We start from the raw sequence: 19,949 nt of genomic DNA on the forward strand, positions 1-19,949 counted from the left end.
CAAGATTTCATACTCTCAGAAATTACCAATTAAATAAAAAAGGCGGCAGCACGGCCTTAGTCTACTCTAACCTTCTTACATTAATTCCCCTCCAAATTCCAATCCCTCAATTCAACAACACTGAACTTACAGCTGGTATACTAAAAATAAATAAACACAAAATATCTGCATCATTGCCCTATATATCTCACCTGGTAACAACATCTCTACCCTCGAAGATATTCTCCTATGGGCTTCAACTGAAATTAACTATGAAACTTACATTCTAGTGGATGTAAATATTAACTGGAATAAAGTCAATAGGCTCTCTCCTTCCCTATCCATTAACCTCTATAACTTTACTCAAGTAATCCTCTCCATCACCCAACCCAACAAAACAAATACCCCTGGATCCACTATTGATTGAATCCTAGTCTCCCATCCAAATAAACTAACCAACTCGGGCACAATTCCTGACACCATTAGTGACCACCTCCCAGCTTTCATTCATCTTTCAACTAGCTCCACCCCAAACCAGCACCAATATATTCTCACTCGCAACCTCAGTAGCTTTAACCCCACAACTTTCTCAAATACTTTCAAATAAATGAACTGGAAAATTCTAAACACCTTTCCTCTTGACAAAGCTACAGCTCCTTGGCTATCCAAAGACACAAAACAAATTATACCTTAAAGGGACAAATTATAGAAGCTTTACCAAAACAATAAACTGCCCAATATCATGCGCCAATACAAACAACTCCATAACCTTGCAAAACAGCTAATTACTAAGGACAAAAAATACTACTATATTAAGCTCCAGTCCAATAACAATAAAACCCCCAAGCAATTCTGGAAATCAATAAACTCACTTCTCAATCCAGGCTCCAAGAATAACCCCTGTCCTGACCCAAGTAAATCTGACCTCGCTCTAGGCTCTGAATTTAACTAATTTTTCATAGAAACTATTTCTAACCTGACCAAGACTTTCCCCAACAACAATCTGCCAGTCCTTCACTCTTCTCCATCTAACTCCCCTAATAACCTTCCTCTTATGTTCGAGCTCAAACCTGTCTCCACTAACTTTATAAAAAGACTTCTGCCCAAACTTAAACCTTGCACTAATGCTCCAGACAATATTCCCTCCTCCTTCCTAAAATGTGCTGCTGATGATATAGCTCTCCCAGTCAGCATCATTATTAACAGATCTATAAAGGAATCATATGTATCCAAACTCTGGCACTCAGCTTATATTCTTCCTTTTCACAAAGGAGGCAAAAACACCAGCATCTCAAACTTCTGCCCTATTGCACTGCTCTCACCAATCTCCAGAATCCTAGAAAAGTGCATTCACCTCCAACTTATGCCTTTCCTGACCCAAAACCATCTTCTTACACCTACCCAGCATGGCTTCTGCCCAGGCCATAGCACTATAACTGCTCTACTCTCTTTCCTAGAAACTGTCAATCAAGCCCAAGATTCAGGACACTTAGTCTCTACTGCTTTGTTCGATGTGTCTAAAGCTTTCGATACTATTTCCCACAAACACATTGTCTATCATCTCTCAAACCTACATCTCTCACCAAACACTTTATCCTGATTCTCTAGTTACCTGTCAGACAGATTGCAGGCAGTCAAACGGAAGAATTCCACCTCTTCCTTCATACCTACCCCAACTGGTGTACCACAGGGATCCATCCTTGGGCCTATGCTTTTTAACATCTTCATCAATAACTTTCACACTGCTATTCCTGATGCCAAAATCATTCAATATGCAGACGATTCAGCCTTAGTCTGCTCTGTCTCAAACCTCACTGAACTGCTGATTAAAACCCAAATTGCTTTTTCAACTACTGAAAATTGGATGCGCCAAAACCACCTCTCTCTCAATGCAAATAAATCAAAAGTTCTACTTTCCCTCCCACAAAGACTTACTCCTAGAACAAAAATGCTTTCAAAGTCCTTAGTCACACCAACTCACCTAGAGAAGTGGTTCCTTCTGCTAAACTACTTGGCATTACTATTGATGAAGACCTCAAGTTTGATATCCATATTCAACATAATATCAAGAAAACCCAACAAAAGCTAGGTATGCTTTACAGGAACAATCTCTTTCTCTCCAACTCTACTTGGCATACCCTGGTCACTACTTATCTTCTTCCTTCCTTATTATACAGAGCCCCTCTCCTAACTAAAGTGTCCTCCTCCATCACTTCCAAACTAGAAAACTGCTATAATAAAATCTCCAAATTTGTCACCAAATCCGAAAATTCCACCCATCACTGCCTTACCCTACAATCTCCGAATTGGCTAGAACTCACAAACTACCTAGACTACCTCCAACTCACCACTGCACACAGACTTGTATTTCACCCAACAAAATGTCCAGCTCTAACAAATATCCTTCCCCCTTACACCCCTAACAGAACTCTTAGATCTGAACATCAAAACTTAATTTCTGTCCACAAACCCAAACGTTCTGCTGGCCAACTTCTCCCCTCTTTCTCACTAGGCAAGAAATGGAATTCTCTCCTTTCCTTTCTAAGAACTATATCAAACTCAGAAAACTTCAAAACCCAGCTTTTCAAACACCTGTCCACTAAATGGAAATGTACTTGCCTTCAACCTACCTAATTCTATCTACGTATGTGCCCCCAGGAGGTTTTCTCCCAGGTTCCTAAGCTCTCTATAACTCCCATAGCTATTTTCCTAATGAGTGGATCTAAGCTCTCTGCAACTCCTATAGCTACTTATCACACGATTCCAACTTTGTAAATATTGTAAATAGGATCTCACTTTAAACAAGTGCATGTAAAGTGTTTCATCATTTACTTTAAAAGTGTGTATGTAAAGTGTTTCCACACTTACATCATAAGGGTGTTTGCTCAAATGAATCTGTATAGTACAACCCTGAAGATCAACCACAATGAATTTTGTTGATTAGCGTGACATTGAATGTACATATTTGTAAACTGTTCTATATAATGTATCTTGTATACTTTTGTATTTTTCGTATCTTTACTGTATTATGTATCTTGGAGCTTTTGTCCCCGGGCCTCAACTGAAAATGGGACATTTGGGCTCAGTGGACTTCTCCGGCAATCAAACTGGAAATAAATAAAGACACATGCTTGGCTTTCTTTTTCTTTTTGACAGGAAACAATGAGGCCAACTGTTTCACCATTGTTACCAAATGCTTCTCCGGGGATGGATACGGTATTCTGATACAAAAGGAAAACCTTCCTTGTTCTCTCTTCTAGGACTGGCAAGAATAGCTCTCTTTTGCCCAACAAGGGATCTCCAACTACACCAGAGGGATCTGGCATAAAAGATGAGTGGTCTGAGGTACAGCAAATGACACAGTACAGTCACCCAACTGCAGCTGAGGCAAATTGCTAAGCTGCTGTGGTGGCAAATGTTGATTGCTTAAGTTTTTCATTTTGTGGCTGGAAGACAGACCAGTAGTCTGTTCCACAGTCAAGCTGAAAATGTTGCCTCTTTCCTGTGGAAGACGAGCAGCAAATGCTGGTAAAAGTAACACTCCACAAGAATTACTCTTTATACAGAAAAAACACAGCAAAAAGCACTTTAAAACATTATGACAGTCCCAAAATGGAAAACTAAAAATGAATTTTCTACAGAAAATATGTTTTCAATTAGTTTATGCTACCTTCAAACTCAAAAAGAAATGAGTGCTCTGTTTAAAAGAATGTTATATTCTCCAGGAAGTCCGTTAAATAGCAATACTCCTAACACTAAATTAACTTTCCTGAAGATGAAACTAATAAAATATTAACAAAAATTAAGAAAATGGAAGGTTTTACTCCAAGGGAATCTACCTGCCCAGCAAAGAAAAATACAAGCCAACCATTGATCCTCAAATACATCAAAGGAGCATACTCTTTGGTGGCAGTAAAGCTCGGAAGGGCTTTGCTCCCACATTTGTCTTTTAGTCAGCTTAGCTTGAGCTGCTTGATAGTTGGGGTGCTTGGTAGGTGCCCTGTAACTTTGAAAGCTGGCTGGCTGTTATATCCTTGGCAGGATCAATATGAAAAACATTGGTTATTTCTTTCTGTAAACAGCTACATTTTTTTGTTGAAGATTCAGGATCACTGGGGTGCCATTTTGTGTGACTGTCTATGGGAATTAGATATGCAGATTTTACATTTGTTACATTTCATATTATTATTATTGCATGTAAATGATTGTATGTATTTAATATACTGAAGGAAATGTGCATTTATTTAGGTTTTTGTATAATGGTTTTCTGTGAGAAGTTGGAGCTGTCATGCTTAGTACTGATTTTAATGTGTATTTTTTGTTTGGTTTTCATTGCATTTGATAATGAAGTACTTATTGGGACTTTTTATTACTTTCATTGTGAGGGGAAATTTTCATGGTTGGCTAAGACATTGTTTTTTTTGGTTAATGTTAGAAATGCAGTGTAAGGCTTTCCATGGTTAGTGTGAACATTGACTTTTGCTAACACTAGTAAAGTAATATTATTTTAGTGATGACATGGTTGAAATTTAAAATATCTTGTATTTTAGACAATACATTTTTAGATTCCCCACCTTAACATGCAATGCTCAAGGTTGGGATCCATATGGAGTACATTAAGGTTTGATATCTGCACTCTGAGGTTAGGGGATAAGTCACAATGATAGAGTAAAAAGTATTTCATATATTATCTGACATAAACCCTCTGATTTCCAATTATGTTTATTTTTTTTTTATTTGAGTGAACTGTTTCCTATTCATTTGAGGGGATGTGGTGACTTACGTACTAAAGATGGCTTTATATATTTCTTTTGAATGGGTTTTCTCTTTTAGCTCTGAGGTTACTGGAGATGGGTGTTCACTATCTTGGCACAGATGGCCTGGAAAGATTTGGCAGAGATCCAACTTGTGTTAGTTACTATCACAAAAGTATTCAGTTTGAAATAAGAAAAATATTCAAAAATCCATATTCATTGTAATTTGAAATTTGCTGCAGTCAAAATTATTCTAACCGGTTTCACTATCATAGTGGCATATTTAACTGTGATGCAAATAATATGATTAACTTCTTTTCAAGTTATCTGCACTGATATTCAAGTCATAAAATTCAGAATTACAGATCTCAAAGAGTAAATATATTAATGTATGGTGTAATTGCTCTTACTTCTGTGTTGTGATAACTGGAAAGCAGAATATTTGCTAAAGGGGTGATAGGGTAAAGACCCCCCCCACACACACACACACACACACACACACACACACACATTGCAGGGATTGAAACTCAAAGCTCTCCCTCACACATGCAAATACACACACACACACACACACACACACACACACACACACACACACACACACACACACACACACACATATATACAATGCTGGAAAGCAGTTTTATATGCTTGTAGTGTATTTGGTCTCAAACTTTCATCAATTGTAATTTCAAGATTTGAATGTAAGTACTTACTTATTGTTATATATTCATTAACTTTTCTTGTACGTTCATTAACTTCTCTTTGATCACTGATCCTTTTCAGTAAATATGATACTGCATACTTTCATTTATTTAATTATTTAGTTTGAATTTGTTAAATGAGGTAGAGCACTGATCTCATTGGACCCATTTCAGTCTCAGTCTGGGGAGAACACAATAGTTACATGACATTATATACAGAGTGAATGACAAAATGCAATATATATATATTATATACAAAGTGAACACTATGGTTGGCTTGAGGGAATAAAGACAACAGGTAAATTACATTATATACAAGAATTAAAAAAAAAACACAATATATACATGCATTATGTATAGAGTGGAAATCAGAGTTGGAATGCTGAATGAATCACAATCAAAAATAGAGTCAAAGCAAAGGCATGTGGATGAAAGAAGGGAATGAAGAGGCCAAGTTATATGACCAGAGAGATAGCAGTTGCATTTTCCTAGAGCCCTGAAATGTGCTTTTAATTGTGTAAGGAAAATGGGGTAAGTGGAATGATCTTATGAGAAGAAGGAAAAGAGTCCCACAGTTTAGGATGAAGGACTGAAAGAGTACGGTGTGTGCAGTGTTCATTTTTTTCCTGCCTTTTTACTGTCCATACTTTAATTATCAAGCCTTAAGCTTTCTTTGACTATTCCAATTTAGATTTCAAATTGGAGCATTTAATTATGTAATCATATCCTAAAATTGTTTTAAAGAATAATACAGCAATTTATTTCTGATTATATTCCAGTGGATTCTAAAAAATGACATAAAGACACTGATGCACAGTTCTAGCCACTGTTTAGAACTATAAGACAAATTTTGTGGGCAGCCTCATATGATTCAAAGTTAAATGTAAAGACAGGCTGAAGAGCTAAGCAAATAAAATTAGAGGAGAAACATACTTTCTGCTTTTTTGACTGCAAGTGATTAAGTTAGGCAAGTTAATAATTATACTTACTGATGGTCTCAAGACTGCACTAGTTGAACTGGTAAGAGAATACATTTCATCAACATACAGAGGCCTTGTTGTCCAAAACTTACTAATTTTGACTGATCTTGATTCAAATGAATGTACTGCCTGAAAGAAATAGACATTTTTTGTTAGCATCAAAGTAACTATAGATTCACAATAGCACTCATTACAGATGAAGCATGCAAGCTGCTGTTTGAGAACAATTAGGGGTACAAGACTACAAGGGAAGAAGACATATCCGTGAATTGTGATCACAAAAGAAAAGAAAAAAAAAAGAATAAATCCCCTAAAAAGACTTCATTTTGAACTCCCCTGATCAAATGTTTTAACAGTGTTTCCTAACTAGATTTTTGGGGACCATTCTGGTAACATAAAGGTAATCAGTTTTACAGACACTATAACAAGAAATGATGCCCTCTGCTGTGATATAATATGAGACAGAGCTATTAACAAATGTAGCCACTGACTGATCTCAGTCTTTAGTTACAGTCAACATACTTTGCCATATTAAAGCCTATTTTCCTAACTGTAAAAAGATATACAGAAATGATTAAGAAAGCATGCCAGCTACTCTCTTAGTGTTTTCTTGTGGGACAATAAAGGTTCAGACTCATACTCCTAATTACCTACTTTAATCCTACATTTGCCTTGTGTTATTTCTCTGTTTGAATTTTTGGTAGAATTATACTGCTTGTGTGAGACCAAGCTTTACTTCTAACATGAGCTAGTCTACTTTCTCAAGCTCGCATTATCCATACTTTCAGATGAGATTATTGTCAAACACCTCAAAGTATGATCACCTTTTATAAACTTCTGAGGTAGCTGGGAACAATGCACATAAGACTGGGTAATACACTCTGACTAATATGTCTGCTGCTGGAACCAAACCAGAAACCTCATACAGGTAGAAGCAGCAACAAGTAGTAACAGAAGTAGCTGTAAACCAATGGTTAACATTTAGGGTCTATATTATAATCGCAAAAGCTGTCTTTCATGAATACATGTTCATCGGCACATAAACATCGAAGAACGAGAACAGCGAAGTACCAAAAAAGCAAAATGGAGAATGCCAAATGCATTCCCGGAAATAACAGCACCATACAGGTAAGGTAAACCTAACTGTACAAACCTTATCTAAAACACTTTTGCAAATGTCTTTGCAGGGGGGCAAACCCCCCTGCACCCCCCCACACCCCTACCTATATATACCAACTCCGAGACCGCACTACAGTGGGGAAAATAATTAATTTACTCATACTCATGATCACCCTGCTGGCCAGGAAAATCCATTCGGCATTCTCCATTTCGCTCTTTTGGTACTTTGCTGTTCTCATTCTTCGATGTTTATGTGTTGATGAACATTTATTCACGAAAGACAGCTTTCACGATTATAATATAGACCCTAACATTTACGCTATCGAACAAAAACAACTTTTTTAAATTATTCTCATGAAAAACAGCTTGACAGTGTTTTCCACAAATTAATTGTCCTTTGGATGAAATGCTAAACTTAGGTCCCATCGCTTGAGCAGTTGGTAGCAAAAGGGAATGTAAAAGATCCAAAGGGCACCTATCAAAAACAATAGGGTCTTTAATTATGTCATCATGCAAAATCATCATGTAACATGTCAACAAGGGTATAAACATATAAACAAAAGTACTACAATAACAGGCCCTTTCTTCCACAATCATTCTCTTAGCTTTTCCAATATCAAAACAAAATCCCAAATTTTGTAAAACAACAATTCGTCACATGCTACTAACCAAATATGCCCTAATACCTCAGCAAAAATTGTATCTGTCAAACATTTAAATATAGGCAAAGACCTATAGTAATATCCATAGAGAATCACTAGTGGTAGGAAAAACAAAATCAACATTATAAGAACGTAAAAGCATTTGAAAAAATAACTGAATTCTGGAACAGTCTAAAAAATACATGAAAAGGTTTCTGCAACATTGCAAATTTGACATAAACGTTGATCAATAACCTTGCATTTCATGTCACCATTAATCAGCAATTTGCTTGAGAAGAGTCTCCACAAAAACTCGTATTTCTTTAATATGTTAGAACCTACGTTTTCTATAGTTAATACTTTTTAAAATATGAGGAGAAAGATTTTTTCCATTTTCTATGAAAGAAGTAAAAAAAAAATCTGGCTTAATAGATAAAGAAACTGTTATCAGTGTACTTCATTAAGATGTAATCATACACCCCGAGATTCATGAAGCTTGCTCCAGGCACAGGCGTTGTGTAGGTGGTATAAAGCCAAATAAGGCCGCCGAGCGATTCAGGTACAATCCAATTCTACGTGCACTACCAGCGTACGCCAGATCTGCGCAACTCTCGGCTCATGTATGCTAATCACCCCATGCACAGTAGTGCAGCATGCAAATGAAGGTACACAGCGATTCGTGAAGTGGTGCAGGCATAGCCTAAGCATACAGAAATATAAACCAAAAAAAAAAAAAAAAAAACGGTTTAAATTTTTCCAAACATAACATCGGAGCCATGAAAGCGGACCAAACTTATGTATTACAAAGTTAACATATGCCAATGGCTAAATATACAGCCAATGGCATAAAAAAACATGCACAACGCATGAAAAATAACATTTAATGTCATGGCCACACTAACGCAAAGTACAACCGCAGGGCATGTGTGCGCAAACGGGAACACAAGGAAAATATATACAGTTGTCATAAAATTGCAATGTAACATAAATCACGATTTCGCCATAATAGTCAATGGTATGCTAAATATACAGCCAATGGCATAAAAAAACATGCACAACGCATGAAAAATAACATTTAATGTCATGGCCACACTAACGCAAAGTACAACCGCAGGGCATGTGTGCGCAAACGGGAACACAAGGAAAATATATACAGTTGTCATAAAATTGCAATGTAACATAAATCACGATTTCGCCATAATAGTCAATGGTATGCATGCTACACCACAACCAAGGTACAAGGGTTGCTAAGGGTCTGTGACAGTGTTCGGCGCGGTAACTATGAATTAGTAGTCAATGCCATGCAAATGAGGCAAGTCATACTGAATCGCAAATGTCCCGCCGGCCTAAGGATGTACAATACGGTGCAGCAGTACAACACCGAGGAGTGGCCTGGAGGTATACATGACATCAGCAGTGGGGTGTGCCACCGCAGCTGTAAGCACATTGGAGCATTGCTAATCTGGGTTGCCCTTTGCTAAGCAAAGCCGCAGGATAAGGGTGTGGATGTAGCCATAGCTTTGCTTAGCTGAGAGCACACATGGTGACCGAAAGTGCATGTGTACATGGATGACAACGCGCTTGAAACCCGGTAAACGGCTGTACGCGGAGCGCACCACAGCTGAAACAGGAAGGTTACGGGAAGACAATAAGGAAATGCCGCAGTAGGGTAATTGGAGTACATCTTAGTAATTAACACCTATTAACTCACAGTGGGCCATTGACGGTAGCTAACAAGGCTGCTAGTAGCAACCTACAGAATAGGATAGGGGATGTGCCGGATTGCAAAGAAAAGAGAACTGTCACCGCAGAGCAAAGCAAACCTGCAGTAGGTCAGCTATAGAACACATTTCACAACACAATCCTGGGTTGGGAAAGTACAAAACAAGAAAGCAGGCTGCTGGATGCATGCCTGACAACGGGAGGGAAATCATTATGAAAAGTGAAGGCAAGGGCAAGAGGTGATCCATGGCAGCTAAATGTAATTCAACACCAAAGGCACCACAGTAGCAGTACCTGCAGTAAAACACATAAGTAAGATACCCTGCAGCTCAGATTGTACATACACACCCTATGACATCATCAGTGTCCAAAGCACAATAGTATAAAGTGTGAAGGCACCTCACACACACTCATGTATTCCCAAAGACTGCACCATCGGTGTAAACAGATGGGGAACTTTTACAATGTACTTGTTGGGAGCTGCCATAGATGTGATTCATCACCATGTGTTGGAGACTGACCGTGGTATGGAGGATGATGCTGATGACCACATCAGGCCCCGGAGGAGGAGAAGAGTTTTCAGACCAAGGGTAACCTAACAGGGGCTAGATGATCTGGAGATAGTAGAGCGTTACAGGGTGGACAGGGACATCATACAGCAAATCGTTGAGCTGTGCCGACCACACCTCAGAGCCAGAAACAACAGAGGGGAACCCATCCCAGTGGACACGAAGGTATGTGTAAGCTTGAGAATACTAGCCACAGGTACCTTTCAAAGGCCAGCTGGAGATATCATGGGGATCTCACAGGCATCAGCATCCAGGGTACTCCACCAGTTCCTGGATGTCATGTTACCACATGCCAATGAGCATATATACTTCCCCCGAACTCAGGAGGAGTTGACCAGCAATATGCGCCTCTTCCACCATGTGGCAGACTACCCGGAGGTACTGGGTGCAATAGACTGCACGCACATACATATCAAGTCACCACCTGGTGAGCATGGTAGGTGCTACATAAACCACAAGGGATACCACTCCATCAACTGCCAGGTCGTGTGCAATGCCCAGGGCATTCTCACGGATGTGTGTGCTGGCAGCCCTGGAAGCTACCATGACTCCCACATCTAACATGCCTCGCAGCTGTACCAGGTATTTGTCAGGGAGGACATCCCATATGGCCACCTTGTGGGGGATGCTGGCTATGCACAGGAGCCATGGATGATGACTCCCATCAGAAATGCAAACACACCCATGCAAGAACACCATAATGAGGCACACGCACAAACCAGAATCATCATAGAGCGTGTGTTTGGGATGCTGAAATCATGGTTCCATTGCTTGGACATATCTGGTGGAGCTTTGCAGTACTCTCCAGGCACGTGTGCCCACATCTTCATAGTATGTGCCATGCTAAATAATATGATCCTAGGGAAACAGCCGCAGCAGGGACATAATAGTGAAGACCCTCACAGGTCACCGCAATTGCCAAAGGCATCACAGGCACAGAGGGATTCAGACCATGAACACCCTGTGCCAGCCCCAGTAGGCAGACGGAGGAGTGCCCAATATGCCCATGCCTTGGCAAAGAGGGAACATATAGCACATACACTGACAGTGTAGGCCTCTGTGGACTGACACACTTCTCCACCTGCACACACAGTAAAATGGATGGCACACACACACGACCACCTGTAAATTGTCATGTATAGATGGTCTACTGTGTGCATCCTACATAGGCAGCCCTCCACTATTGCACACACAACAGCTATTGGTACAAGGTAAGCCAACACCTGAACAGTAAATTAAGCTAACAGCATGTGTTGATACTGTATGTATAGGTTCCTAGGTACATCGGTAGGCACATGACTGATTGTCAGAGGCCATTCATCAGCCTAGCCAAAATGTGTCTGCTGTCACCACCCCATTGATTAACTAACTGTCCCTCTGTGGAGCAGAGCCAATTGTGGGATCCCTGGGGAGTAAGCACTGTTCCCCACCCACTCTGCAAGGATTCCCTGGTGTGTTAATGAGGGGCTCCATATAATGTAATCAGGGATGTAGTTCCAAAGCATGGGGAGTACCCATGACAGGTACCTGTCACCCTAGCATTCTCCAGTTATGGCTGTGGCAAGGTGTAGCACATTACAGAGTGTGGCTCACTGTGACATGGATTCCCATAGCTGGAGCACATCCATTAAGCATCACTTGGACATACTATTAATAGGTATCATCCATATGTAAACTAACTGAGTTACACATTTCTTTGCAGTATGGAGGAACAGCCGTAGTACAGTCCACATACTAAACACCATAACACTTGCACATATCCCAGATGCCCCAGTGGTAAAACCACTGACTATCTCATGCATGTTCCCGGTTCCATGACCTGCAAGGGCTGTTATGTAATTCGGATGTCCCGAATAATGGATGTTGGATGCAGGTCATTAGAGCACATTTATGCACATGTTAGCAGGTTTATGCAACAGCAAGTGCCGGTAAGCATAGTTTAAAGATGACTACATGGATATGTGCAAAATAGGTCTAAGCTTTGCTGAATATCATGCAGATCATGGGCAAAGCTGGCCAGAACCATTGAAATCTACGTTATTCACCCTTGTACCAATAGTGCATGCTCTGAGAGGTAAAACGACCACTGGCAGGAGTAGAACACGCAACCATGTACACAATCACCTACCACTAAGCTACCTGAGATGTACCAATGGCAGGTGTGTATTGTGACAGGTTAAAACACAAAAGGGCAGAGTTCGGGAAATAGTATACACCGCCATGTACCTAACGAAAGGTGTGTTCTCTCTCTCTCTCTGTATATATATATATATATATATATATATATATATATAGAGAGAGAGAGAGAGAAAGGGTGATAGAGAGATATATGTTGATATATAGGGATATACATATATATGCAAATATATAGATAGGTTAACAACATGTACACAACCATGGAGGTACATATAAATAGGATACTACCAAATACCGAAAGCTTTACATACTGACACGCATAATTACAAGACTTAAAGACCGAAAGACCACAGTACCAGAACACTAGAACCGCGAGTACTATTATCACGATGTTAAGGGACATTTAGTTAGTGCTTCTGGTGCTGCGGTCCAGGTAGGTACTGTGTATAAGTGTATTTCTGATTGCTGTAGAGTGTGTAAGTGTGTGTTTTTCTGAGTGCGGTGTGTGTTTCCGTGGGACTGTAATGTGTGTGTGTGTGTGTGTGTGTGTGTGTGTGTGTGTGTGTGTGTGTGTGTGTGTGTGTGTGTGTGTGTTTGCTTCATGTGTCTGTTCGTGCTATCTCGGAGGTAGATTATTACAGTAGGTGTGGTGTGGGGGGCGCAGCCACCCACATGGGGTGTGTATGGGGCATGGCCACTTGGCCATACGTAGTGTAGGATGGTTTGTTTGGATGTGATGGGTAGCAGTGTGTCTGTATGTGCGTGTGTGTGTTCTGTGTTTGTGTTAGTTCTGGGAGTTTGACTGTTGCGAGTTTGAGTGTTCGATATTGTGGGGTTTGGGAGTCTGTTAACGGTAATGTGGTTGTTGGAAGTGTGTGCATTCCTGAATCCATGAGTATGCCGTATACAGCAGATGAAGTCTTCAAATATGTGCGCAACATGGACCATAGCAATCACAAATTCCGCCACGACCAAATGTTATGAACAAAGGATATGGAGACTATATTATAGCAATAACCCACGGGTGTGGGTAATGCTGGATTTACCCACGGTTGTCTTTGTTTGGCCACTCGGGCTTTGCTCTTGTGAACAAACCACACCAACCACTGGTAAATTCACCATTACCCACACCCAGGCATGGGTTATTGATATAATACACTATTACAAATATGTGCTATGGACATGAGCTAAACATAGGGTTACCACCTGTCCCTCCTTGCGAGGGGCAGTCCCTCTATATGCGGTAGTGTCCTGACCAAAATGAGTACAAATACTAATGTCCTACAATCTCGAAACGTTCTGCATGCTCCATAGTTAATGTAATGGTTGCATAAAATAGTTATCTGTATCTAACATACCTGCATGTAACAAGAAACAGGATAAGCAAGTAAACCGCTACAAGAATATAAGCCTTTATATAGGCATATATGTAAAGTTCTATACTTTGTACTGACCGTGGGTATGTGTTGGCCTCTAAAATCCTATGTGTGTCCTGCAAATGTCCCACTATGGCCATTTGAAAAGGTGGCAACCCAAGCCAAAGAGGTTCAGTCACCAACACAACTCCATTGAGTCCAAATATCTGTGACAGAAATATACGAGACAGCTTTCATGTAGTAACATTTCATTACAATCCAATGTATTTCCGAAGGGATTGAAGGACCAACATCACCTGCATGCTATATAGGAACCAATTAACAATAGCTTAATGAATAAGCCTGCAATAACCATAGTATTAGTCTACTAAATGATAGGTCTTCAATTAGGGAAGGAGCCCTCACACACATATGGAATATGTATAAATGCAGTTCCTACACACCTTCTTCTGCTATGTACACCCACCTACATCTCCCCCACACCTGAAACAATTGCAATACAGACTGTAATAACATCACAAACATCCACACACTCTATGACATCTGCAGAAGCCTTAACATACCTTGTGAGAGACACACTATAATGGCCCTATGTGAAATAGTTGCTGTTGTACAATGGAACAGATGCCGATGTTACAGGGTTTGTTTTCTAATAATCCCATATCAGGTGGCTGATATAACAGCTACACTCACATGTAGAACTACATCCTCTAGCTGTTACACACAATCCACGGGGGCCATGAAGTTAAAATATCTCTGTGTCTCTCCATGTAGCTGTTGCAATTCATCACAAATAACACATCCAGGCCATCTTCCTCGAAGGTAGGGCAAAGGGACAACGCCCAAGTGCAGTATTCAATTATACCCTACTGTTGCCATGTAATTGGCTAATGGAGTAGCTGCACAGCTGATGTGCATGTAATCATCTACTCTGGAACACCAATTGGTGGCAAGATACCACATGTCACTGGTATCTACGTATAAAAAGATGGCTTGTCATACATTCAAACCATATGTACATACGAGAAAACCATTAAAACAGAAAAGGAATAGGACTGATATTATCGTCAACTCGGACTACTAAGAAGGTATGTAGAACACTCGGTTTGTTAGTGTATGTAGTGCCTGTTCTGTATTAATGAAAGTGTATGCAATGCATATAGTGGGAAAAGGTATTATGTAGTGATGCATTGTTGAGCATAGTAACGCTCATAGAAATTGTGTGTACTGCTGTGGCGCACAAGGTAAACACCTCATAGGCCACAAGGGATGCAACATAAGGACTTTAAACACAACAATTCCACTCCAGCCACTGTCAGTGGCAGGGTTTTTCCAACAAGTACGTGCCATAACAGGGGATTGTATATGTTGATATACTGTAACAGTAGGCATATGTATGGGCGTATAACTGAGAATAACATGTCTAAGGTGGTCCTGCTGTGCAATTATGCTTTGCATTATGGGATATTGTTGCAAAAATGTGAAATGTACAGTATTGTAGGTAGATATGTCTAACATTTTACATAGCATTACTGTTATATTATGCAAACATGAGGTATGTCTATTGGCATGTACAATACACAATAACAGGATACATATGACTTGTAGTCACCAGTGTATCAGCATGTTAGCTAATTGAAATGGAAGAGCTAGTCAATTATCATTGCACAAAAGACATGTAATAGCTTCGTAGGTTCATAGTTAGGTACTATGCTGTCTGGCCAAGTCCATTCGTAAGCCTAACTACAGTGTTTTTACTTGCAGCACCTCCCTAGGTTAGTGTCCTGTGCCTGTGAACAGCAGAGCCATTCATTTCCTGCACCTCTGTACAGCAGAGCCACTGCAGTGATCCCTGGCGTACATGTCTGTCTCCCATCCACCCATCAAGGCATCACTTGAAGAGTGCTAGTGAGGGTCCCTGCCTGATGTACATAGGAATCATGTTCCAAAGCATGGTGCGTGTCCGGGTCAGGAATGTATCCCTCCAGCACATCCTAGTCATCATTGCATTTAGGTACATATCCCAGAGCATGTGGCTCTCAGTGGCTTTTGCTTATGTGGAGCATATCCATCAATATTGTTTTGGACATGGGCCTTGTATGTTCAGCAGAGATCACCTCTGAGTATGCTGTATGCAAATGAGTACAGCTGGGGTTTCTGTAGTTGGACTGCATACGTCATCCTTCAGAGGTCAGTAATCCTCTTGGTGTGGTAATGTTGTGGTATTTAAAGCCATTGCTGTTGTCTCATAAGGTACATCCCAAATGGGTTGTTGTACCCTTTAATGTGTGTCATATGTCATGAGTAGAGAGGTACAATGGCTGCCTTTGTTCTGAATACAAACCTATTAGATATTAGGGTGGCCACGTAGAAGGATATCCACGCCACCTTGGCAATATGGTTATCAAAGGAGTGGTTGCTATCTACTTGGGTTCTAAGATCCCTTATTATGTCGTATGTATGTAGGGGACTACCACCTATGTGATAGTCAGTGGGTGACTGGTGTAATCCAAAGGGGATGTCTATGCACCTTGTGGCATGCAGCTTGAGGCCATGTTATTGACACCAGGTATCCGTCCCAGTGACACCCTTATGGAGGGTGTCTGTATCAGCTGGTGAATCAATCATGGCCCCTAGTTTGCAGTCATCTGCAAACCTATTCAGGGTAAGTCCTTCTGTGCTAGCCTGTACCTCAGAGAAGCATATACCGAACATGAGGGGCCCTATGACCGAGGACTGGGGAACACCAATTGTAACTGATTTACGGTAAGAACTAGGGTATGCTACCCTCATTGTGTGGGTTCTGTCCATGAGCCACTTTGCATAACATCTCATGATGTAGGGGTTGATGTGCAGGTGGATGTGTATGTTGACAATACCAGAGTGGGGAACGGTGTTGAAAGCCTTTGAGAGGACAAGGTAGGCTGTGTGGACCTCCTTACCCTCATCTACTGCCTTGGTAACTGTCTCAAAGGACTCTACCAGGTTTAGGAGTCATGGTCTGGCCCTAACAAATCCAAACTGGGTGGGATCAAAGGTTTGGAGGCCACCAATGTCTCTGTGAATGAGATCCATGATGATGTGCTCCATAGCCTTGCAGAACAGTCTAGTCAGGCGTATAGGGCAATAGTTCCGCTGGTCCATTGTGGTGCCACCTTTGTGGAGTGTGATAACTGTTGCTGTGCACCATTCAGGGGCCACAATGCCTGATGCAAGGCTATTAGTGAATTTGTTGCCCAAGTGGGGAGCCATTTTGTTCTGAAGTTCATGTAAATCGCAGCCTGGGATGTTGTACGGTCACATGGATTCTGTGTTCCTGGCTTTAGAGATTGCAGCTTTGAACTGCGTAGTTGTGACCGCAGGGACTCTGCATTGTTCCTGTATAGATTTGGGCCCTTTAGGGTGTGAGAGGGGTGTAAAGTTAGCACTGAACCTATCTGCCAGGATGTTGCCAATATCAGTCGGGTCTGTAATGTTCGTGCCTAACTGCTGTATGTCAGAGCAGATGTGGCTATCGCCATCAAGAGTAGTGACATACCTCTAGAACACTTTGTGGTAGTCCTTGGAATGAGTCGCAGTAATGTTTGCACAGCTAGCTTTGGAGGATGTGATAAGGGATCTCAGATTCCTACTGAGGCTGACCAGGGAGCTACCCCACTTATGGGATTGTATTCTACTTTGCAACAGTCTCCTCCTTCTGTTGTACATTATGTCCATGGCAGTGGACCACCAGAGTGGCATCCGTTTTCTGGTGGGTACCATCATGGCTCTGTTTGGGATAGCATAATCCATGCTGTCATGTAAGTGCTAATTAAATGCAGTTGTGTATGATTCAGCAGTTGTAACTGTATTGTCCATTTGCACGGGTGTCATGACGTTTACTACTGCTGTCATAAGAAGACTGAAGTTGGCTTTGTAGAAATATTGTATTGTGTTTTCCATATAGGGTGTGGTGCCGGGATGTGGATAACAAGGGTGATTAGCGAACATTCGGATCTGACCAATATGGAGATAACCCCAGGTGTGGAACACCAGTCACACATGTTGGTAATATCCAGGTCTAGGATATTGTTGGCCCTGGTGGTGGTGTGGATAGGTTGATCCAGCCGATTGGAGGTTATGAAGCCCAGGAAGCATTGGCCTAATGTGTCGGTACATGAGTAGGTATCCCAGTTAATGGTGGGGTAGTGTCAGTCGCACATCAGTAGTTTCTGTTTGAACCCTACTTTCCAGTACACCAAGAAGTGAGGACCATTAACCATGGGGTATGGTGTGGAATCTGTAGCAAGCTACAATTTGTATAGCAGTTATGGCCACAGTTAGTTGCACTTGGATTACCTCTGATGCATTGTGCTAAGCAACCAGCCTGGAGGTGTATATCCTTGGGAAATATAGACACACCTCCGCTGTGGGTGTTCCAGTCCTGGTTACATGACTGAAAGGTGTGGTCTGAGTAATAGCCTGTTAGTGCAGGGGTGCTCTCAGGAGCCTAGAAGCAGGTCCCAGTCACTGCAGAGATATCAAAGTGGTCCATTACAAGGAGTGCCTCGGGTGAGTGTGTTTGAGATGAAGATGTCAAGCATTGAGTAGCATTACCCTCAGGTTTTGCTTGCATGCTCCTGTTATGGTGGTGAATATGTTATTTGAACTATGCCTAAAACATGCACTATAGGAGCAGCAAGAGCCTTAAACGTTATCCGTAATCCCAGGGCTGACAGGTGCAGGTTATCTGTACCAAAGCATCGTGTTCTGTCGACCATTCAAAGCAGACAGATACTGGATACCCTTGGAATGACACCAGAGGCATAGCCAACTGTTGAAGTGAATAATTCAGTCCTTGTACTGCGTTATCAGTCTGGACGAATGCTGAATGCTTCTCAGGGCTAGGGAGATACGTGCCTGGGCTACAAGATCAGAGAGCTATTCCATGTCTCTGTACATGTAGTCCAGGAAGTTACATCTCAGGGCATTCACACTAACATGGAGAATGACACAGTCATATTGTACCTGTTGAGGAGTGACCTGAGTGCATAGGTTATGTTGCGGATCCTGTTACCCAACAGCCAGCTGAAAGTGACTATCACCTAGTATTGAGAGGCTCTGCAAATGTTGTAGTCTTACTATGTGTGGCCTGTGGTGGTGGAGATCTAGTGAGACTATGTGATGAGTGTGGTGTGGTGCAAACGTTTAACATCCCCACATGATTGTCAGGTTCAGTCTGGGTTGGAGAGAGCTTTACCTCCAGCATGGCTACATATGTGCATCTCCCACAGTTTGTAGTGTTGTATGTTAGGAGTGGAGCATTGACTGTGTACACGAGACAATTTCTATATTGCCTCATGATGCCCATATTCATCATATAGACAGGCGATAACACTGGGAATTGACACTTGGACATGCCTGAATATTTAACTATTTCCCACTAGATATGTGAGGAAAGTGTGTACAACAGCTGTTTTACTCTAAGCAAGCAGGAAATGTAAGTACAAACAGTGTTTACCTGTTTACCTGTAGGAAATGAGGAGGATTAAGTGCTATAGTAATTATTAGCTCATGAAGTGCTTACATGTTCTGAATAAGTGCTGAGCATGAATAAGCAATACAGATAGGGTGTCGGATAATATAAACACACTGCCCCCCCAACAGGTACACAATCACATATCCATGAACACTACAGAGCCCCTGTAACCATAACTATGATGGTACAAGATGCACTCAGGCTGCATGTGACCTATCCACATCCCTGGTTGTATCATACACATATGGCAAAACAGTTTGCTCTACACATACACATCATGTAAAACATAGCTTCATGTCAGTCTGTGAAAACACTGAATGGTGCACACCAACAGTTATCACAACCCACAAAGTGGAGACACCACTCATAATGGGAGGCACTGCACTATTACCCTGCTGAGTCTGGTCTGAATGTCCATGAACCTTAATCAACGTATATGTTGATAGCAGTA

The 19,949-nt window shown here is 41.1% G+C and overlaps 1 protein-coding gene across 1 annotated transcript in view; it reads right to left on the reverse strand.

Annotated features, from left to right (window-relative positions):
* Nucleotides 1-19,949, reverse strand: part of LOC122803422 — a 533,519-nt gene that overhangs the window by 117,237 nt on the left and 396,333 nt on the right. Inside the window, exon 8 of the mRNA XM_044073034.1 lies at nt 6,427-6,546. Within this exon, the coding sequence (XP_043928969.1) occupies nt 6,427-6,546 (120 nt within the window). The remainder of the gene's footprint in view (nt 1-6,426; nt 6,547-19,949) is intronic.

Source organism: Protopterus annectens, chromosome 5.part1 (assembly GCF_019279795.1).
Source record: "Protopterus annectens isolate FY-2018-M chromosome 5.part1, PAN1.0, whole genome shotgun sequence".
NCBI classification, from domain to species: Eukaryota; Metazoa; Chordata; order Ceratodontiformes; family Protopteridae; genus Protopterus; species Protopterus annectens.